At 51.3% G+C, this 23,423-nt stretch overlaps 1 protein-coding gene across 3 annotated transcripts in view; it reads left to right on the top strand.

The window, feature by feature from the left end:
- RYR1 (ryanodine receptor 1) overlaps positions 1–23,423 on the top strand; it is a 157,700-nt gene that overhangs the window by 33,212 nt on the left and 101,065 nt on the right. For all 3 annotated transcript variants that reach the window (XM_063621117.1, XM_063621118.1, XM_055250597.2), the window contains 12 exons: positions 361–563; positions 1,656–1,830; positions 1,995–2,203; positions 6,065–6,459; positions 7,987–8,119; positions 10,372–10,532; positions 11,097–11,262; positions 15,768–15,854; positions 16,018–16,244; positions 18,593–19,205; positions 22,175–22,438; positions 23,071–23,271. In XM_063621117.1, coding sequence (XP_063477187.1) covers positions 361–563; positions 1,656–1,830; positions 1,995–2,203; positions 6,065–6,459; positions 7,987–8,119; positions 10,372–10,532; positions 11,097–11,262; positions 15,768–15,854; positions 16,018–16,244; positions 18,593–19,205; positions 22,175–22,438; positions 23,071–23,271 — 2,834 coding nt within the window. The remainder of the gene's footprint in view (positions 1–360; positions 564–1,655; positions 1,831–1,994; positions 2,204–6,064; positions 6,460–7,986; positions 8,120–10,371; positions 10,533–11,096; positions 11,263–15,767; positions 15,855–16,017; positions 16,245–18,592; positions 19,206–22,174; positions 22,439–23,070; positions 23,272–23,423) is intronic.

Genomic DNA, 23,423 nt, shown 5'->3' with positions numbered 1-23,423 from the left:
CCTGGCTCTGACCCTCCAATCCTGGTCTCAATTCTTGATTCTAATCAACCCTAATCTTGACCCTTAACCATAACTGTGACCAGCTCACTGACCTGGCTTTTTCCTTCTGTGTCTCTGCCAATATCCCTGTTTTCTGAGAACTCTGACTGCTACAGAGATAGGGGTTTCTCTCAACAGGTCCCTACCTCTCTCTGACTTTTCTGAAGTTCCCCAATTCTCCTCTAACTCCAAGAAATTGACCCTCTTCTAACAGTTCCCCAAAGCCCTTACTGTCCCCCAAAGCCCGTCTTCTACCAACTTCTCGATGTCTTGGGATCCACTTCTTCCCCAGCCTCTCTGACTGCCTGGCCTCATTTATAGGTCAGGTGGAGAACCAGTCTCGTTGCGACCGGGTGCGCATCTTCCGGGCAGAGAAATCCTATGCAGTGCAAAGTGGCCGCTGGTACTTCGAGTTTGAAGCAGTCACCACAGGCGAGATGCGAGTGGGCTGGGCGAGGCCCGAGCTGAGGCCTGATGTAGAGCTGGGAGCTGATGAGCTGGCCTATGTCTTCAATGGGCACCGCGTGGGTACCTCCCTGGGCAATATTCTGCCAGGTCCTGTGGTCTCTCCCACAGCTTGTCTACTCTGGCTCTGCCTCTGTCTGTGCCTCACTCTGTCCCCACTTCATGCATCTACTGTACCACTCATCCACCCGTATATCCATCCATTCAACCAATGATTCATCCATCCATCCATCCATCCATCCATCCATCCATCCATCCATCCAACCATCCATCTATCCAACCATCCATCCAGCTAACCAACCATCCATTCATCCAGCCGACATAGGGAGGCTCCATCTCTACAAAAAATAAAAAAATTAGCCAGGCAAGGTAGCATGCACATATAGTCCCATCATCCATCCATCCATCCATCCATCCATCCATCCATCCATCATCTATCCATCTGACCAGCCAACCATGCATCCATCCATGCATTCAGCCATCCATCCATCATCCATTCATCCCTCATCCATCCAACAACCATCCATCCATTCTTCCAGCCAACTGTCCATCCATCCATCCAATAACCATCTGCCCATCCAACAACCATTTATACAACCATCCTTCCCTTCCTCCCTCTATCTGTCATCCATTTTTCTATCCTTGCACCTACTTACACTTTCTTCTTTCTCTGTATCAACCCAGGTAGACTCTCAACTTTCCAATCATTCTTCTGTCCAGACATGTACCCAATTTCTCAGCCATCCATCTGTCTCATCAGCCACTCATCTATTTTGTGCATGTATATAAGCATATATGGATCTGTATGGGGGACACTGATAGGTTCATTTTTCCTTTCCATCCCTCTACTTACTGCTGCTTCCAGCCCCCCACTACCACTTTGGTTGTCTGCATAACGCTAGCCATGGCAACAGCAGAGAACCCAGGCAGAAGGGAGACACAGAGATTAGTGGGGAGAAAAATTCCTGTGATCATGGATGCAAATGTGAGGAAAGATGGAGACACTGTGGGGTGACTCCTCTTCCATACCACCTGCCCTGAACCTGACACTTCGAATGTCTGTCTTCATTTATCTCTCCCTCCCTGCTTCCTTATCTCTCCATTTCTCTGTGTGTCTCCCCACACCATGTCTTCTCTGGCTGTCCTCACAGGGCCAGCGCTGGCACTTGGGCAGTGAACCATTTGGGCGCCCCTGGCAGCCGGGCGATGTCGTTGGCTGTATGATCGACCTCACAGAGAACACCATTATCTTCACCCTCAATGGCGAGGTCCTCATGTCTGACTCAGGCTCCGAAACAGCCTTCCGGGAGATTGAGATTGGGGACGGTGAGGGCTGAGACCCCTTCACATGCCCTTTCTTGTTTTCCTCTGTCTCTCCCGACCCTGCACTGCCCTTCTGCCTCCAGCTCTCCCATCCCTACCTCCTCCCCTTGGGTCCCCCTGCCCTGCCCACCTGCCCTCACCCCTGCCCATCTATCCCCTCCCACCAGGCTTCCTGCCCGTCTGCAGCTTGGGACCTGGCCAGGTGGGTCATCTGAACCTGGGCCAGGACGTGAGCTCTCTGAGGTTCTTTGCCATCTGTGGCCTCCAGGAAGGCTTCGAGCCATTTGCCATCAACATGCAGCGCCCAGTCACCACCTGGTTCAGCAAAGGCCTGCCCCAGTTTGAGCCAGTGCCCCTTGAACACCCTCACTATGAGGTAAGGACTGAGCCCCCTCAATGCCTTCTCGTCTGCCTCCAAAGCTCCTTCCTTCCACAGTGCTCTTCCTTGAGTTTCTCTTTTCCCTCCATGTTAGCACACAAACCACATGGAAGCAAGTGTCAGGGTGATGGGCTCACGGGCTATACGACTCGGGGCGTAAATTTGGCAAACCACAGCTTCCTGAGGCCCAGGTGCCTCACCTATAAAATAAGGGAAACCCTGCCTGGGCAACAAGCAAAACTCCATCTCTAAAAATAAAAATAAATTAAGTCTAGGCATGGTAGCTCATGCCTGTAATCCCAGCACTTAGGGAGGCTGAGGCAGGAGGATCCCTTGAGCCCAGGAGTTCAAGACCAGCCTTGGCAACACAGGGAGACCCTATCTCTACAAAAAATAAAAAAAATTAGCCAGGTGTGTAGTATGCACATATAGCCCTAGCTACTCAGGAGGTTGAGACTGGAGGATTGCTTGATTCCAAGAGGTCAAGGCTGCAGTGAATTAGCCAGATGTGGCACATGCCTGTAATTCCAGCTACTTAGGGGGCTGAGGCAGGAGACTCGCTTGAATACGGGAGATGGAGGTTGCAGTGAGCCAAGATCGCGCCATTGCACTCCAGCCTGGGCAAGGAGAGCGAAACTCCATCTCAAAAAAAAAAAAAAAAAGTTAAAGGCTGCAGTGAGCTGTGTTCACACCACTGCACTCCAGCCTAAGAGACAGAGCAAGACCCTATCTCAAAAAAAAATTTTTTTTTAATAAATAATTTTTAAAACTTAGCTGGGTGCTGTGGCACACACCTGGTGTCCCAGCTACTTGGCAAACTGAGGCAGGAGGATCCTCTGAGCTCAGGAGGTCGAGGCTGCAGTAAGCTGATTACACGACTACACTCCAGCCTGAGTGACAGAGAGGACCCTGTCTCACTGAAAAAAAAAAAAAAAAAAAGCTGGGCATGGTGGCTCATGCCTGTAATCCCAGCACTTTGGGAGGCCAAGGCGGGCAGATCACTTGAGCCCAGAAGTTCAAGACGAGCCTGGCCAATATGGCAAAAACCCATCTCTACTAAAAATACCGCCCCCCCCAAATTAACTGGGCATGGTGGCAGGTGCCTGTAGTCCCAGCTACTCAAGAGGCTGAGGCAGGAGAATCACTTGAACCCAGGAGGTGGAGGTTGCAGTAAGCTGAGATTGCATCACTGCACTCCAGCCTGGGTGACAGAGTGAGACCCTATCTCAACAAAACAAAACAAAACAAAACAAAACAAAACAAAAGGACTCTGCAAAAGGAGTTTTAAGTATGGGAACGTCCAGCTGAGGTCTGAGTTTTGGAAAGGTCCCTATTGGCAGTGGATTGTAGGAGGCGATAGTGGAGTCAGAAGGATCCTAGAGGTGGCTGGGAAGGGGCAGTACTGCGGAGTGGACGCAGAGTTCCTGACACCTGCCACTACCAGATGTCCCCAACCCAAGGCACAGCGTGCTACACGGCAGTGAGAATGAATACATGGAAATACACACAGCCATGTGGACGAATCTCAGACATAACATTGAGTAGAAGAAGCCAGAGACGAGAGAGCACAGGCTGTGGGATTCCATTCACAGAAAGTTCAAGAACAGGCAGAGCAGATCTGTGGTGTGCTAAGTTGGGAAATTGGTTACTATGAAAGAATAACTCAGAGACATTGTTAGTTACTTTGAATGCAAATCACAGGAGGGAGATCAGTCAGTAGACTATTGCCAAAGAGCAAAGGCTGGTTGGATGCGGTGGCTCATGCCTGTAATCTCAGCACTTTGGGAAGCCAAGGTGGGAGGATCACTTGAGCCTAGGAATTCAAGACCAGCCTGGGCAACATAGCAAAACCCTGTCTCTACACAGAATAAACAAAATTATCCGGGCATGGTGGTATGTGGCTGTGGTCCCAGCCACTTGGGAGGCTGAAGTGGGACGATTGTTTGAGCCCAAGATTTTGAGGCTGCAGTGAGCCATGGTTGCACCACTGCACTCCAGCCCAGGTGACAGAGCAAGACCTGTCTCTAAGAAAAAAAGAGTGAAGGCAGAAACCAGATTTATAAGACAGAGGGGGGAAAGAGGAGAGAAAAAAGACCCCTAAAGAGTCTGAGAACAGGCTGGGCTCTGTGGCTCACGCCTGTAATCCCAGCATTTTGGGAGGCCGATGTTGGTGGCTCACCTGAGGTCAGGAGTTTGAGACCAGCCTGGCCAACATAGTGAAACCCTGTCTCTACTAAAAATACAAAAAATTAGCCAGGCATGGTGCCGGGCGCCTGTAATCCCAGTTACTTGGGAGGCTGAGGCAGGAGAATCGCTTGAACCCAGGAGGCAAAAGTTGCAGTCAGCCAAGATTGCACCATTGCACTCCAGCCTGGGTGACAGCAAGACTCCATCTCAAAAAAAAAAAAAAAAAAAAAAGATTCTGAGAACAAAGAATCTTGTATGTACAGTTTTGGGGCAAATTCACTGGCTGGCAAGGAGTACCTAGGTTCATCTTGGCAACTGGTCCTTGGAGAGGCCAACGTGAGGAGGGGCATGAAAGAGAACAACTTTCATTGTTTACCGAGTCTCTAGAAGACTTTTGAGAGTCCATTGTTTTCGGTTTTTGTTTTTCGAGACAGGGTCTCACTCTGTCACCGAGGCTGGAGTCCAGTGGCAAGATCTCAGCTCCCAGCAACCTCTGCCTCCCAGGTTCAAGCGATTCTTTTGCCTCAGTCTCTTTAGTAGCTGGAATTACAGGCACGTGCCACCATGCCTGGCTAATTTTTTGTATTTTTAGTAGAGACGAGGTTTCACCATGTTGGCCAGGCTGGTCTCAAACTCCTGACCTCAGGTGATCAGCCCGCCTCAGCCTCCCAAAGTGCTGGGATTACAGGCATGAGCCACCGCGCCCGGTCGCTATTTGTGGAATTGTAACTGAACACAGGTTCAGTTGCTCATCAGTTACAGAGTTCAATTAACAAGAGCGAGGTCTGGTAGAAAGAAAATGACTTTATTCACCAAAACTAGTCATGGAGAAGTGACCGGATTCCCATCCAAAGCAACCACTTCAAATTTGGGGGGGAAAGCAAGGGTTTAAAAAGGGGGAACTTGGCTGGGGGCGGTGGCTCACGCCTGTAATCCTAGCACTTTGGGAGACTGAGGCAGGCGGATCACATGAACTCAGGAGGTCGAGACCAGCCTGGGCAACATGGTGAAACCCCGTCTCTACCAAAAATACAAAAATTAGCCAGACATGTTGCTCATGCTTGAACCCAGGAGGCAGAGGTTGCAGTGAGCCAAGATCACACCATTGCACTCCAGCCTGGGTGACAGAGTGAGACTCTTGTCTGGAAAAAAAAAAAAAAAGTCTGAGAACAAAGAATCTTGTAGGCACAGTTTTGGGGCAAATTTTCAGGAGGCTGAGACACAAGAATCATTTGAACCCTGTAGGCAGAGGTTGCAGTGAGCCGAGATCCTGCTACTGCACTCCAGCCTGGGCGACAGAGCAAGACTGTGTCTCAGAAACAAAAAAGCATTGAAGTTGAGCTGCCTGGTTACTGGTTACAGAATGACAGAATAGATGGTTGGATGGATGTAGGTAGGTTTTGGAAGTTACCCCAAGTGATTCCAGTATGTGTCCGGGGCTGCTACTATACACGACGCTCAGAGAAATGTTGCAGAGGGCTGCAAGCACCCCAGGGCCCAGCGGTGTACCCGGCCGGGAGCTTCATCCGCCTGCAGGAGGGGGCGCCCTTGACTAATTCCCACACAGGTGCACTATGGCCTAATGGTGGCTCCGTGTGTGACCAGGTGTGGAACCAATGGGCCTGGCCTAGCCTGCTGCCCAGCTCAGTGCTGTATTCCCTGCCACCCCAGGTATCCCGAGTGGACGGCACTGTGGACACGCCCCCTTGCCTGCGCCTGACCCACCGCACCTGGGGCTCGCAGAACAGCCTGGTGGAGATGGTCTTCCTGCGGCTGAGCCTCCCAGTCCAGTTCCACCAGCACTTCCGCTGCACCGCAGGGGCCACCCCGCTGGCACCTCCCGGCCTGCAGCCCCCCGCCGAGGACGAGGCCCGGGCGGCGGAACCCGACCCTGACTACGAAAACCTGCGCCGCTCAGCTGGGGGCTGGGGCGAGGCTGAGAACGGCAAAGAAGGGACTGCAAAGGAGGGCGCCCCCGGGGGCACTCCGCAGGCGGGGGGAGAGGTGCAGCCCGTCAGGGCGGAGAATGAGAAGGACGCCACCACCGAGAAGAACAAGAAGAGAGGGTGAGTTGAGAGGGACCCAGAGTGGGGATTGGGGGCTGCCTTGGGACCCCCAAGTAGGCAACCACAGTAACCTGAGAAACCCCCATTGTACCCCAAAGTAGCCCCATATATGCTAAGTGGAGTAAGAATATCGAGAGATCCTATCATGTGTCCAATGAACCCCATTATTTTCCTGGGATGCCCTAATGTCCCCAAAAATACATAATTGGGTACCCTAGTATCTATATGGAGAACTCTATTATCCTTGAGTACCTGGAGGGCCCCAAAGGGCTTCGCCCAATGGACCTTACCATCCGTGGACACTAAAAGGGACTTCAGTATCTTCCTAGGAGACTTTACTGCACCCTAAGGTTTCCCAGTGAACACCCAGTGGTCTAAATGGGGACCCTTTCTGTGTCACAAATGTACCCCCCGAAATCTAACTTGAAGGGAGATTCTGAGAAGGTACTAAATCTGCTTTTTCCCTACAATGGCAGTGGTTTCCTTTTTTTCTTTCTATCTTTTTTTTTGAGGAGGAGTCTCTGTCGCCCAGGCTGGAGTGCAATGGCGCAATCAGCTCACTGCCACCTCCGCCTCCCGGGTTCAAGCGATTCTTCTGCCTCAGCCTCCTGAGTAGCTGGGATTACAGCTACGCGCCGCCATGCCCAGCTAATTTTTGTGTTTTTAGTAGAGATGGGGTTTTGCCATGTTGGCCAGGCTGGTCTCAAACTCCTGACCTCAGGTTATCCACCCACCTCAGCCTCCCAAAGTGCTGGGATTACAGGCATGAGCTACCACGCCCGGCTCCTTTTTATTTTTTTGAGGTGGAGTCTCGCTCTGTTGCCTAGGCTGAAGTGCAATGGCATGATCTCGGCTCTCTGCAATCTCCGCCTCCCGGGTTCAAGCAATTCTACTGCCTCAGCCTCCTGAGTATCTGGGACTACAGGTGTGCACCACCACACCCAGCTAATTTTTGTATTTTTGGTAGATACAGGGTTTCACCATGTTGGCCAGGCTGGTCTTGAACTCCTGACCTCAGGTGATCCATACGATGGCAGTGGTTTTCAATGGGATTGAAAACCCATTGTGTCTCTTGGTGGATGTTTGGAAATGATGGAGTCTTTGTGGTCATTACAGTTTAGGAGGGGCTGCTGCTGCTGAGCGGGGGCCCCAGGGTTCCACCTGCCTTGCAGTATACAAAACAGTGCCACACAATGAAGAATTGTCCTTTTCCAAGTGCATTTAGCACCTATATGAGAAATGCATGTGGGAAATGCTGACTTAGGGGGACCCCCATATACCCCAGTGGGGACCTCCGTATTCCCAGAAGGCGCCTTTAATTTGGGTAACTCAGCATCCACAAACGCAGAGCATGGCACTTCTAGAATGGATTAGGCTGGGGTGGGTGGGAATCCCGCCTTCTAGAGGCAAGACCTGGGGTATTAGAAGCAGAGTGTATCCAAGCTGGATGTGGGGGGGCATGAATATTGTGGTGATAAGGCTGGGCTTAAAAGCTGGTTCTCATGGCGCCTCTCCTCCCACCACCAGCTTCTTATTCAAGGCCAAAAAGGTCGCCATGATGACCCAGCCACCGGCCACCCCCACGCTGCCCCGACTCCCTCATGACGTGGTGCCTGCAGACAACCGCGATGACCCCGAGATCATCCTCAACACCACCACGGTGTGGACCAGGAACCCTCAATTTTGGGGTCCCCCCTCATAGCATAGGCACTCCTGAATTTCCAAGTTTAGTGTGACAGTCCCCAGTAACTGCCCACCTTACACTGGAGACTCCCCAGTACACACTAGAAACTCACAAAATATGGCACACACAGATTTAATCCTTTGAACCCCTAAATCCATATAGCTAGTGGCCCACAAACGGCAGGGGGTACAGTAGAGCTGTACGGCACACTGATATAACTCCCGGGGATCCCCAAAGCCATGATATAAGCCAATATAGACTACAACATTTGGGCTCACTCATATAAACACAATACCCTCAATGTAATACCTACTCTAATATATTACTGGGAACAAAAATTCATAATTGTCTTAATATAGTTTTGGGGTTCCCCAAATCCAAAATATTTCATAGACAGACAGCCTAGTACAGTGCTCCCCAACTATTTTGGCACCAGGGATCAATTTTGTGGAAGACAATTTTTCCATGGACCAGGGATGCGGGGAGGGATGGTTTTAGGATGAAATGTTCCATCTTGGATCATCAGGCAGAGATTCCTTTTTTTTTTTTTTTTTTTTTGAGATAGAGTCTTGTTCTGTTGCCCAGTCTGGAGTGCAGTGGTGTGATCTCGGCTCATTGCAACCTCTCTGTCTCCTGGGTTCAGACGAGATTCTCCTGCCTCAGCCTCTTGAGCAGCTGGGATAACAGGCTCCTGCCACCATGCCCAGCTAATTTTTGTTTTTTGTTTTTTTGAGGCAGAGTCTCAGTCTGTCGCCCAGGCTGGAGTGCAGTAGTGCAATCTCAGCTTACTGCAACCTCTGCCTCCCGGGTTCAAGCAATTCTTCTGCCTCAGCCTCCCGAGTAGCTGGGACTATAGGCACACGCCACCATGCCTGGCTAATTTTTGTATTTTTAGTAGAAACAGGGTTTCACCATATTGGCCAGGCTGGTCTTGAACTCCTGACCTCGTGATCTGCCTGCCTCGGTCTCCCAAAGTCCTGGGATTACAGTCATGAGCCACCGTGCCTGGCCTAATTTTTGTATTTTTGGTAGAAATGGGGTTTCACCATGTTGGCCAGGTTGGTCTCAAATCCCCAACCTCAAATGATCCTCCTGCTTCAGACTTCCAAAGTACTGGGATTACAGGAGTGAGCCACCGCGCCCGGCTGTAGATTCTTACAGGGAGTACTCACCCTAGGTGGCTTGGATCCCGGTACCAGCCCACAGCCTGGGGTTGGGGATCCCTGGCCTGGAGGTTAGGATCGTGGGCCGACTGAGTGCCACTTGGGCAAAAGTCATTTCACCGCTCTATGCCTTCTCTCCTATGGAGGTGCTATGGTTTTCCATCAGTAAATTGGGGGTAAAAATTATACCTACCTGATATGGAGGATGAAGTGAGTTCATCTGCATAGAGACCTTAGAACAGGCCTGGCGTGGTGGCTCACACCCATAGTCCCAGAACGTTGGGAGGCCAAGGTGAGAGGATCACTTCAATCCAGGAATTTGAGGTTGCAGTGAGCTATTATGGTGCCTCTGCACTCCAGCCTGGATGACAGAGGGAGACCGCAACTCAAAATAAATAAATAAATAAATAAATAAAATGAAGAAGAAGGAAAGAAGAAAAAGACCTTAGCACAGTCAGTGCTATTTGTGAGCAATTATTTACTTATTTTTTGTATTTATTTATTTTGAGATGGAGTCTCACTCTGTCACCCAGGCTGGAGTGCAGTGGCGCAGTCTCAGCTCACTGCAACCTCTGCCTCCCAGCTTCAATTGATTCTCCTGCCTCAGCCTCCCGAGTACCTGGTACTACAAAAATTAGCTGCGCCCACCACCACGCCCGGCTAATTTTTGCACTTTTAGTACAGATAGAGTTTCACCATATTGGTCAGGCTGGTCTCAAACTCCTGACCTCAGGTGATTTACCTGCCTCTGCCTCCCAAAGTGCTGGGATTACAGGCGTGAGCCACCATGCCTGGCCTGCAATTATTTATTTGTCAGTCTACTATAACCTGGGAGGAACCCAAATATGGCGCTGTCACACAATATTCCCAAGGGACTCCTAAATCTAGAATTGCACAAATTGACACAGAAACAGACATAACCGGGGGGTGGGGGACTCAGATCCAACAAGTTCCTGTTAAACTCCCAGAGGACCCGACAGTCCAGGGAAACCAATTTCGCGTCCCAGGGAGCCTGAGTCCCCAGACTTCCAGACTGACCACTGGTTCCCCTCCTTGTGTCGCCAGTACTATTACTCCGTGAGGGTCTTTGCCGGACAGGAGCCCAGCTGCGTGTGGGTGGGCTGGGTCACCCCTGACTACCATCAGCATGACATGAGCTTCGACCTCAGCAAGGTCCGGGTCGTGACGGTGACCATGGGGGATGAACAAGGCAACGTCCACAGCAGGTGCCGGGGCTGTGGGGAGGTGGGAGGTGGAGGGTGGGGAGGGCAGGAGGCAGTGGGAGCTCCCAACACCAGCTCTGTGGCTGCCTGGTTGTGGGACCTGGGAGCCTTCTGGAGTGGGAGGATGCTCTAGGGCACTAGGCATCCAGCTTGGAAGCTTCCCTCCTTCTCTTTTTTCCCCCTCTCTTCCTGCCCTGGTATTTTTCTTCTACTCGTCCTCCTCTTTATGCATTTCTCCTATTCCATTTTCTCCTTTTCCTTCTCATCCTGTTTCACCTCACCCTTCTCCTTCTCTGTCATCTCATTCTCTCTCCTCCTGCTTCCCTTCCTTTCCCTCCTTTCAGACCCCCACCCCCATCCTGACTCCCCACTGCACCAGCCGCTAGGAATCCCAGCTCCGAAGAGCTCAGTGTCTGGGGCGAGGGGTTCAGTGCTCAGGTCTGCAGGGGGTGGGCGTTTGGAGATGGGACTCAGAGGTCGTGTGTTTCCGGGAGCTTGGGGAAGGGGGTGTCCAGGGTCCAGAGCTACTTACATGAGGAGTGCAGTGACCGCTTCTGTCTCCTGCAGCCTCAAGTGCAGCAACTGCTACATGGTGTGGGGCGGGGACTTTGTGAGTCCTGGGCAGCAGGGCCGGATCAGCCACACGGACCTTGTCATTGGGTGCTTGGTGGACTTGGCCACTGGCTTAATGACCTTTACAGCCAATGGCAAAGAGAGCAACACCTTTTTCCAGGTGAGTCCAGGCCACAGCAACTTAGTGAGAGCATCCTCATGTCCCAGCATCCCAAGACAGCCCTTATAGATGTCCCCTGAGGCCAGACCTCAGAGATGGAACAAAAACAGCTCCTAGGCTGTCCTCAAGAGGTCGCTGGGAGACCACCTTGTTGAAACTTCCATGAAACTAAGGCCCAGACTGGAGGAGATACAGAATCTCACTCTGTTGCCCAGACTGGAGTGCAATGACACGATCTTGGCTCACTGCAACCTTCGCCTCCTGGGTTAGAGGGATTCTCCTGCCTCAGCCTCCTGAGTAGCTGGGATTACAGGCGTGCGCCACAACAGCCAGCTAAGTTTTATGTTTTTAGTAGAGAAGAGGTTTCGCTATGTTGGCCAGGCTGGTCTCAAACTGCTGACCTCAAGTGGTCCACCCACCTTGGCCTCCCAAAGTGCTGGGATTACAGGCGTGAGCCACCGCACCCAGCCAGAGTCCAGCCTTGACCTTGGAAAGAGGTCTCTGTTCCTTCTTGAGCTGGGTGATACTAGTCACCAACTTCTCTCCAACCAGGGAACGTGCTAGGATGGGCCAGAATCCTAAGGTGGCCTTTTCCTTTTCAACATTTTATTCTGAAAAATTTCAATCATAAAGCAAAATTGAAGGAGCTACATAGATAACACCCTGTACCCCCCACCCAGAATCTACTATCAATATTGTAGATGTTGGCTTTATCACATATTAACCTACCTATCCATTAATCTATCTAAGGTGGGTTTGTACAACTTTATTTTAATTTTTTGGCATCCATTGTTGGCTATGAAATTTTATTGCATTTTATTTTATTTATTTTGAGACAGGGCCTCACTCTGTCCCCCAGGCTGGAGTGCAGTGGTGTGATCACAGCTGACTGCAGCCTCAACTTCCCAGGCTCAAGCAATCCTTCTATCTCAGCTTCCTAAGTAGCTGGGACTATAGGCATGCACCACTTTGACTAGCTGATTTTTTGTGTGTATTTTTTGTAGAGACGGGTTTTCTCCATATTGCCCAGGCTGGTCTCTCACTCCCGGGCTCAAGCGATCTCCCCACCTTGGCCTCCCAAAATGCTGGGATTACAGGCGTGAGTCACTGTGCCCAGCTTATTTTTAATTTTTATTTTTTGAGACAGGGTTTCGCTCTGTTACCCAGGCTGGAGTGCCATGGTGAGATCACAGCTCACTGCAGCCATGACCTTCCTGGGCTCAAGCGATCATCCCACTTCAGCCTCTTGAATAGCTGGGAACACAGGCACGTACCACCAGGCCCAGCTAATTTTTGTTGTATTTATTGTATAGACGGGGTCTCACTATGTTGCCCAGGCTGGTCTCAGACTCCTGGTCTCAAGCAATCCTTCTGCCTCAGCCTCCAAAAGTGCTGGGATTGCAGGCGTGAGCCACTGCTCCTGGCTAAAGCTTTATGTTAAATGGAGAATTAAAAACATATACAAGAATGGAATAGTATAATGAACTGCCATGCCCCTGTCACACAGCTTCAACTGTCACCCACTCACAGCCAGTCTTGTTTCATCTTTTTTATTTGTTTTTTGAGAGAGGGTCTCCCTCTGTCACCCAGGCTGGAGTGCAGTGGCACAATCTCAACTCACTGCAACCTCTGCCTCCCAGGCTCAAGTGATCCTCCTGCCTCAGCCTCCTGAGTAGCTGGGACTACAGGTGTGCACCACCATGCCTGGCTAACTTTTTTTAAGTTTTAGTGGAGACAGGATCTTGCTATGTTGCCCAGGCTGGTCTCAAACTCTTGGGCTCAAGCAATCCTCCTGCCTCAGCCTCCCAAAGTGCTGGGATGACAGGTATAAGCCACTGCACCTGGCTTGTTTCATCTTTTTATATCTACTTCCCTTCCACACCCACTGGATAATTTTGAAGGAAATTGCAAACATCAGATAGTTTCCTCTGTTTTCAGTATGTAGCTTTAAAAGATAAGGATGGTCTTAAAGAGCATAACCACAATACCACTATCACCTAAAAGAAAAAAAAATAGTTTCTAAATATCGTCAAATATCCAGTTTGTGTTCAGATTTCTCTGGTTGTCCCCAAAATGTCATTTTACCATTTCTTTGTTTGAATCAGAATCTAAGTAGGGTCATATATTTTATTTTATTTATTATTTATTTATTTATTTATTTTTTTTTTGAGACAATGTCTCACGCTGTTACCCAGTCTGGAGTGCAGTGGCACGGTCTTGGCTCATTGCAACCTTCACCTCCCAGGCTCAAGCCTCCTAAGTAGGTGGGATTACAGGCATGCGCCACCACACCCAGCTAATTTTTGTATTTTTAGTAGAGACGGGGTCTAGCTATATTGCCCAGCCTGGTCTTGAACTCCTGGACTCAAGTGACCCTCCCGCCTTGGCCTCCCAAAGTGGTGGGATTACAGTGTGAGCCAGCGTGCTCAACCTTATTTATTTAATTATTTATTTTAATTTATTAAGACAGAGTCTTGCTCCGTCACCCAGGCTGGTGCACAGTGGTGCCAACCGCACTCAGCCTTATTTATTTATTTATTTATTTATTTATTTATTTATTTTAATTTATTAAGACAGGGTCTCATTCTGTCACCCAGGCTGGTGCACAGTGGTACAATCTTGGCTTACTGTAGCCTCAACCTCCTGGGATCAAATCATCCTCCCACCTCAGCCTCCCGAGTAGCTGAGACCACAGACACGCACTACCACACCTGGCTAATTTTTGTGTTTTTTGTAGAGAGGGTGTTTTGCCATGTTGCCCAGGCCGGTCTTGAACTCCTGACCTCAAACAATTCACCCACCTCCACCTCCCATGTAATCCCAGAATATAAAACATGCTGGGATTACAGGCGTGCACCACCACGCTCGACCCAGGGTCATATATTTTAGCTGGTTGCTCTGTACCTTGAGTTTCATTTCATATGTAGATTTCCACCTCCATTTCTTCTTCTTCCCGCCCCCCCCTCGCCCCCCGACAAATGTATTTGTTGAAGGAACCAGGCTATTTGTCCTGTAGCACTTTGCTCCTCAAAGTGTGGTCCCTGGACCAACCAGCAGGATCAGCATCACCTGGGAGCTTGTCAGAGCTGCAGGATCTTTAGCTGGGTCTAGTCGTGGGCACCTGCAGTTCCAGCTACTCTGGAGGCTGAGGCAGGAGGATCACCTGAGTCTGGGAGGCAGAGGTTGTAGTGAGCTATGATAGCGCCACTGCACTCCAGCCTGGGTGACAGAGCGAGACCCTGCTTCTTTTTAAAAATATTAAAATGGGCCAGGCATGGTGGCTCACACCTGTAATCCCAGCACTTTGGGAGGCCGAGGTGGGTGGATCGCTTAAGGTCAGGAGTTCGAGACCAGCCTGGCCAACATGGTGAAACCCCATCTCTACTAAAAATACAAAAATTAGCCTGGCATGGTGGTGGGCGCCTGGAATCCCAGCTACTTGGGAGGCTGAGGCAGGAGAATCGCTTGAGCATGGGAGGTGGAGGTTGCAGTAAGCCGAGATTGCGCCACTGCACTCTCTAGCCTGGGTGACAGAGCCAGACTTCATCTCAAAAAAATAAATAAAAACAAATAAAATTAAATAAATGCAGAGTCTTAGACCCCTTCCCATGCCTGCCACATCAGAATCTGCATTTTGACAGGATCCCAGGGGCTTCCTGTGCATATTAAATCTGGAGAGGGCTGGCCTGGTTTCCCATAGCCTGGATCTGGCTGGTGCATTCCTGTGGTAGCGTTTTAACATTTTCCTTTGTCCCTCATATTTCCTGTAAACTGGGAGTTGGGTCCCGGGGTGCAATTAGATCAGGTTTGGTGTGGGCGGGATGGATTCGGAGACAGTGTTGTTTGTGGAGGCAGAGGCTGGCTGGGTGGGCTCCACTGGGAAGATGGGAGAGGGGCAAGACAATCTGAGGACACTTCCTGGAATTTTTTGTTTTTATTTTTGTTTTGAGATAGGGTCTTGTTCTGTCACCCAGGCTGAAGTGCGGTGGTGCGATCATGACTCACTGCAGCCCCGACCTCCCAGGATCAAGCGATTCTCTCATCTTAGCCTCCTGAGTAGCTGCAACTACAGATATAGACCACCACGCCTGGCTAATTTTTTATGTTTTGTAGAAATGGAGTCTCACTATGTTGCCCAGGCTGCTCTTGAACTCTTAGGCTCAAGTGACCCTCCCACTTCAGCCTCCCAAAGTTCTAGGATTACAGGTGTGAGCTACTGCACTCTCTGGGTTTTGAAGAATGAGTATGCTTGGGAGAGAAATGGGAAAGGCTTTCTCAGTGCGGGGTGTGATGTGTGCAGAGACAGATGACAGGTGGCTCTGGGAGAGTTGGAGGAGGTTGGCCTGTGGATCAGAGGTAGGGCAGTCTCAGGGTGACCTCTGAGCCATTTTGGAGCCTCTAACGCCCAGATGAAGACCTGCAAATTGGCCCCAGAGTTTGAAGTCCGAATCAACCCTCCCTCCAGCCCACCCGATTCCTTACCTCGTCCTCTTCTCCTCTGCCAGGTGGAACCCAACACAAAGCTATTTCCTGCCGTCTTCGTCCTGCCCACCCACCAGAACGTCATCCAGTTTGAGCTGGGGAAGCAGAAGGTACAAGTGCAGTGATGGGGCCAGGCTGAGGCAGGAGGTGTGGGGAGGCCAGGCAGGCAGAGCCACTGAAGGGGAGGGACAATCCAAGAGGTCTCCCTGGAAGTGGCGTGGTGGGACAGAGGGGGCTGGCCATCTTGACCCATGCGTGTCACTCTGCCCTCAGAACATCATGCCGTTGTCAGCCGCCATGTTCCAAAGCGAGCGCAAGAACCCGGCCCCACAGTGCCCACCGCGGCTGGAGATGCAGATGCTGATGCCAGTGTCCTGGAGCCGCATGCCCAACCACTACCTGCAGGTGGAGACGAGGCGTGCCGGCGAGCGGCTGGGCTGGGCCGTGCAGTGCCAGGAGCCGCTGACCATGATGGCGCTGCACATCCCCGAGGAGAAGCGGTCAGGGCCAGCCCGGCTATGCGGGGGGCGGCTGGTGTTGCAAGCCCTCTGGGGTCTGGGTCCCACTCAGGGCCCCTCCTCAACACAACCCTGGAATTCCAGACAACACCCCGGGAATCTCCAGACCTACCTCAGGGAACTTGGGCTCAGCTCAGACATCCCCGGATTACACCCCAGGGGGATTCAGACTCAACGCAGGAGCCTCTAGGCCATCCCGGTGGACCGCAGGCCCACCCTAAGAGAACCCAGATAATACCCCAGGGACCCAGACCCACTCCACAGGGCCCCAAACCCATCTCAGGGAGCCAGACCCACATCAACACCCCAGGGGGCCCCAAGTACATCCCAGGATCCCTGGACATGATTCAGGGAGGCTTGGATGCACCCTAGAGTCTCTTGGGCATACGCAGGGAGACTTTAAGAAGAATCCCATGGAGATCTCAAACCCAACCCAAGGGACCCGGACACAGCTAGGGCCACAGATGCATTCACATGGATGGCAGGGTTACTCTTAAGAACTGAACGTGGCCAGGCACAGTGGCTCACCCCTGTAATCCCAGCACTTTGGGAGGCTGAGGCAGGCAGATCACCTGAGGTCAGGAGTCTCTACTAAAAATACAAAAATTAGCCAGCTGTGGTGGTGTGCACCTGTCGTCCCAGCTACTCGGGAGGCTGAGGCATGAGAATTGCTTAAACCCAGGAGGCGGAGGTTGCATTGAGCTAGGATCGCGCCACTGCACTCCAGCCTGGGCAACAGAGCAAGAGGCCATCTCAAAAAATGGAACTCTGAACGTGGAAGGGATCCCAGACTCACCCAGGAGGCTTCTGACATGCCTCTTTCTTTCTTTCCTTCCTTCCTCCCTCCCTCCCTCCCTTCCTCCCTCCCTTCCTTCCTCCCTCTGTCCCTCCCTCCTTCCCTTCCTTCCTTCCTTTATTCATTCATCCTTTCAACAAATAGCTCTGGGTCCCCCCTATGTGCTAGGTAGTATTCCAGGCTGGAGACACCAAGCCCCTGTGAAGTGACATTCTAGTAAAGCTTGTACATAACTCAGGATGCTCAGACATGCCCAAAGGGACCCAACGTCATTCCCAGGGCCCCAGACACACCCATTTATTAATTTATTTATTCAACAAATATTTATGGGTACAGTGGCTCACGTTTGTAATCTAAGCACTTCAGGAGGCTGAGGAGGAGGGAGGGTTGCTTGAGGCCAGGGGTTTGAAACCACCAGGAAGCATAGTGAGAACCCATCTCCACATTTTTTTTTTCTTTTTAATTAGCTTGGCTTGGTGGCACACACATGTAGTCTCAGCTACTTGGGAGGCTGAGGCAGGAGGATTGCTTAAGCCCAGGAGTTCAAGGCTGCAGAGCTAGGATCGCACCACTGCACTCTAGCCTGGGCAACAGAGCAAGACCCCATCACTAAAAAACAACAACAACAAATGCTGAGCACTTTACTATGTGCTAGGTGCGGTTTTAGGTGCTGGGAATATAAAAGCAAAAACGAAACAGGCAGAAATGTCCTGCCCTTGGAATTTATTTATTTATTTATTTATTTTTTTGAGACAGAGTCTCGCTCTGTCGCCCGGGCTGGAGTGCAGTGGCGCAATCTCGGCTCACCGCAAGTTCCGCCTCCCGGGTTCACGCCATTCTCCTGCCTCAGCCTCCGAGTAGCTGGGACTACAGGCGCCCGCCACCGCGCCCGGCTAATTTTTTGTATTTTTTAGTAGAGACGGGGTTTCACCGTGGTCTCGATCTCCTGACCTCGTGATCCGCCCGCCTCGGCCTCCCAAAGTGCTGGGATTACAAGCGTGAGCCACCGCGCCCGGCCCTGCCCTTGGAATTTACATTCTAATGACACTGAAACACAATAGTGTACTAAGACCTGCCAGAGGGGATTCAAACCCAATCTGGGGGCCCAAACACATCTTGGGAACATCAGATGTTCTATGTGGACTCTCAGACTCTTACAAAGTCCCAGACCATCCCAGGGACCCCAGAGGTGTCCCAGGGGCCCCCAGATCCCTTAGGGACTTCCAGAACCATTGAAAGACTCCTAGACCCAGCTCCACTGCCCTCACAGAACCCTAAGCTAGGAGGCCACTGGAACTCCCTGCTGCAGCCTTCGACACTCATCTAAGCACCTCTGCCTTTCTGGGATCTGTGTCTCTGTCTCCCATCTTCTCCCAGGATGGGTGAATTGATAGATGGAATGGTAGGGGTTTGAAGGAAAGACGAATGAAGAAATGGGTGGGTAATGATGAAGGAAATGGAGGAAGAGATGGTGGCTGGACGGATGCTGGAGGCGCATTCATCTGTCCCTGTCTGTTTCCCACCTCTGCTGCAGGTGCATGGACATCCTAGAGCTGTCGGAGCGCCTGGACCTGCAGCGCTTCCACTCGCACACCCTGCGCCTCTACCGCGCTGTGTGCGCCCTGGGCAACAACCGCGTGGCGCACGCTCTGTGCAGCCACGTAGACCAGGCTCAGCTGCTGCACGCCCTGGAGGACGCGCACCTGCCAGGCCCACTGCGCGCAGGCTACTATGACCTCCTCATCAGCATCCACCTCGAAAGTGCCTGCCGCAGCCGCCGCTCCATGCTCTCTGAATACATCGTGCCCCTCACGCCTGAGACCCGCGCCATCACGCTCTTCCCTCCTGGAAGGAGCACAGAAAATGGTCACCCCCGGCATGGCCTGCCGGGAGTTGGAGTCACCACTTCGCTGAGGCCCCCGCATCATTTCTCGCCCCCCTGTTTCGTGGCCGCTCTGCCAGCTGCTGGGGCAACAGAGGCCCCAGCCCGCCTCAGCCCCGCCATCCCACTGGAGGCCCTGCGGGACAAGGCACTGAGGATGCTGGGGGAGGCGGTGCGCGACGGTGGGCAGCACGCTCGCGACCCCGTCGGGGGCTCCGTGGAGTTCCAGTTTGTGCCTGTGCTCAAGCTCGTGTCCACTCTGCTGGTAATGGCTTCCTCCTGCTTCCGTCTGTCCCATTGTTCTCCCACATTCCCAAAACTCCAGAGATACATGCATCAATCCTCCTCTATTTATGTACCCAACCACCCATTCATTCCCTTCTCTATACCTCCATCCACCTTTCTTTTTATTATTATTATTTTTTTTTTTCGAGGCGGAGTCTCACTCTGTCACCCAGGCTGGAGTGCAGTGGCGCAATCTCAGCTCACTGCAACCTCCGCCTCCCGGGTTCAAGCAATTCTCCTGCCTCAGCCCCCCGAGTAGAGGGGACTACAGGCATGTGACACCACACCCAGCTAATATTTGTATTTTCAGTAGAGACTGCTTTCACCATGTTGGCCAGGCTGGTCTCAAACTCCTGGTGATCTGCCCCTCGTGATCTGCCCACCTTGGCCTCCCAAAGTGCTGGAATTACAGGCGTGAGCCACCGCGTCTGGCCTCCATCCACCTTTCTATGTATCCTTCCACCATCTCCCTATCCTTCATTCACCTTTCCCTCCATCTGTTCACCTGTCATCTCTTTATGTTTATTCATCTCTTCTTTCTTCCTATTCATCTATCCAACCAACCATCATTCATCCATCCATCAATCCATCAGTCCTCCACCCGCCTTTCCATCCACCCATTCGTCCTATCCATTCATGTGTATAGATCATCTTTCCATCAACAAGTCCATCTGCCTTTCTATCCTTTTGTTCTCCACCCACTCCATTCATTCATTCATGTACCCATCTATCCAAGTTTCAATCTATTTGCCTATCCATCTTTTCATTCATTCATACAGCAGTCTACCCACCATTCCATCTGTTCATCTATCTGCCTACCCATTAATGTATTAATCTATCTTTCCTTCCGGTCCAATAATCATCTCCTCCCACCTATGCGTCCATCCATACCTACATCCACAGATCCATCTGTTTCTCCATTTCCCACCTACCCTTCATCCATCCATCCATCTCTCCATTCATATGTAGTACACCCATCCACCTACCCACAAATCCATTTAGCCATCCACACCCATCCATCTACCCATTCCCTATCCTTCTATCTATCCCGTGTATCACATACCCTTTTATTCATAGACCCATCTAACTATTCATTTACATACGCATCTTTTTGGTTTTGTTTGTGTGTGTGTTTGTTTTGAGACGAAGTCTTGCTCTGTCACCCAGGCCGAAGAGTGCAGTGAAGCAATCTTGGCTCACTACAACCTCTGCTTCCCATGTTCAAGTGATTCTCCTGCCTCAGCCTCCCAAGTAACTGGGATTACAGGCGCCCGCCACCATGCCCGGCTAATTTTTGTATTTTTAATAGAGATGGGGTTTCACCATGTTGACCAGGCTGATCTTGAACTCCTGACCTCGTGATCCTCCCAAAGTGCTGTCCTCATCCTCCCAAAGTGCTGGAACTATAGGCGTGAGCCACCATGTCCAGGCAAGACAGGGTCTCGCTCTGTCACCCAGGCTGGAGTGCAATGGCACAATAATGGCTTACTGTAGCCTCAACCTCCTGGGCTTAAGCAATCCTTCTACCTCAGCCTCCTGAATAGCCGGGACTACAGGTGTACACTACCATGCCCAGCTAAATTTTAAATTTTTTGTAGAGGTGGAGTCTCGCTAGTTTGCCCAAGCTGGTCTTGAACTCCTGGGCTCAAGCAATTCTCCCACCTTGGCCTCCCAGTGTTGGGATTACAGGCATGAGACACTCTGCTCAACCTAATTTTGTTTTTATTTATTATTTATTTTATTTTATTTTGTAAGAGACAGGGTCATGCCCAGGCTAGAATGCGGTGGCATGACTGTAGCCTACTGCAGTTTCAAACTCCTGGGTTCAAGTGGTCATCTTGCCTCAGCCTCCCGAAGTACTGTGATTACAGGTGTAAGCCACCACACCTGGCCCCAACTTTTCGTACACAAACCTATCCAGCCATGTGTCCAACCATCCCCCCTACCCTCATGGCTATTCACTAATTTATCTATTTATCCACATATTCATTTACTTCCTCATGCATCTATCAACCCATCCATCACCTACCCACCTACCTATACATCATTTATCCTTCTCTCCATCCACCCATCATCTTTTCCTCCATCATTTCCTTCATCTCCCCATCATCATCCACTTATTCATCTTTCCTTCAAACCTCTACCATTCCAACTCTCGATTCATCCAGCCAGCCATCCAGTCCTCCCTCCATTCATCCATCTCTCTTTCTCCCCTGCACTCTTCTTCCCTTTCGTCTACTCCCTCTTCCATATGTTAGCATCTTTTAAACTTTAATTTAATTTTTTTTTTTTTGAGACAGACTCTCCCTCTGTCATGCAGGCTGGAGTGCAGTGGCATAATATCAGCTCCCTGCAACCTCTGCCTTCCCGGTTCAAGTGATTCTCTTGCCTCAGCCTCCTGAGTAGCTGGGAATACAGGCGTGTACCACCACACCCAGCTAATTTTTTTTGTATTTTTGTAGAGACGGGGTTTTGCCATGTTGGCCAGGCTGGTCTTGAACTCCTGGCCTCAAGTGATCCACCCGCCTTGGTCTCCCAAAGTGCTGGGATTACAGGTGTGAGCCTCGCCTCATGTGTTAGCATCTTCATTATGTTCACTGAGAGCTGGTGTATACTGGGAGCTATGCAGGCGTAGGGTGTGTCCTGGGCCAGAGGACACAGCACATGCTTAGGCTTGGGAGAAAGGACACTCACCTGTGATAGGAGAGGCACTCATATTTGGCTCTGTGGTCTGGGCTGTGTGGGTGGTATACAGGGTGTGGACCTGGGTGGATCTTAAGGAGGGTGGATGGCAAGGTGGGGGATGCCATTCCTGCTGTGGGAGAAATTAGATCAGCCAATAGAGAACTGATTGGCATGTGCATGAGGGGTAGGTCTGGAAAGTGAGGCCAGGGCCTGATGATGGAGGCCTTGCAGGCCACAGTGAAGAACCGAGACTTTGTCCTGTAGGTGATGGGCATCTTTGGCGATGAGGATGTGAAACAGATCTTGAAGATGATTGAGCCTGAAGTCTTCGCTGAGGAAGAAGAGGAGGAGGAGGAGGAAGAGGATGAAGAGGAAGATGAGGAGGAGAAAGAGGAGGATGAGGAGGAAACAGCACAGGAAAAGGAAGATGAGGAAAAAGAGGAAGAGGAGGCAGCAGAAGGGGAGAAAGAAGAAGGCTTGGAGGAAGGGCTGCTCCAGATGAAGTTGCCAGAGTCTGTGAAGTTACAGGTGGGCTGCTGCTTCCTGCTTTTCGGCCTCTGTCCATCTGGGCTGGGAGACACAGGGTAGGTGGGATGTGAGCCTGGACTTCATCCTCAGGCAGTGGGGAGCTGTGGAAATGCATATGGCAGTGAGCAATGTCGACTTGGAAAGATCTCTGTTTTCCATGGAGATGAGACCATGGAGAAGGCAGTCCTTTTTGTTTGTTTCTTGAGACAGAATTTTGCTCTGTCGCCCAGGCTAGAATACAGTGATGTGATCTCAGCTCACTGTAACCTCCGCCTCCTGGGTTCAAGCAATTCCCCTGCCTCAGCCTCCTGAGTAGCTGGGATCACAGGCATGCACCACGACGCCCAGCTAATTTTTTGTATTTTTAGTAGAGATGGGGTTTCGCCATGTTGACCAGGCTGGTCTCGAACTCCTGACCTCAGGTGATCCACCCGCCTCGGCCTCCCAAAGTGCTGGGATTACAGGCGTGAGCCACCGTGCCTGGTGAAGTCAGGCTTAAGGTTCCAGGCAGGAAATGATTTTGGCTGGACCTGGGCAGGGCCACGCAGAGGGGAGAGGAAGCAAGAGAAGTTTCAAGGAAGTCCTGATGGTCTCACCTCCATCTCTCCTCCCACATGGCTGTCCTTCCACAGATGTGCCACCTGCTGGAGTATTTCTGTGACCAAGAGCTGCAGCACCGTGTGGAGTCCTTGGCAGCCTTTGCGGAGCGCTATGTGGACAAGCTCCAGGCCAACCAGCGGAGCCGCTATGGCCTCCTCATAAAAGCCTTCAGCATGACCGCAGCGGAGACTGCAAGACGAACCCGCGAGTTCCGCTCCCCACCCCAGGAACAGGTCACCTGACCCCTGACGCTGGCCGCTTTTACTGTCTAAACCCCAACCTCAGCATCTCCTGACTCTGATCACTGAGGACGCTCAACCTCTAAACCCGTGCTTGACCCCTGACCCTAGTGATACATTTATCTCCTACTCGGAACCAACCTGAC

The sequence above is a fragment of the Symphalangus syndactylus genome, chromosome 17, assembly GCF_028878055.3.
Source record: "Symphalangus syndactylus isolate Jambi chromosome 17, NHGRI_mSymSyn1-v2.1_pri, whole genome shotgun sequence".
Classification (NCBI taxonomy): domain Eukaryota; kingdom Metazoa; phylum Chordata; class Mammalia; order Primates; family Hylobatidae; genus Symphalangus; species Symphalangus syndactylus.
Note: the sequence above shows the minus strand (reverse complement) of the source record. Positions and strands in the feature narration are given on the sequence as shown.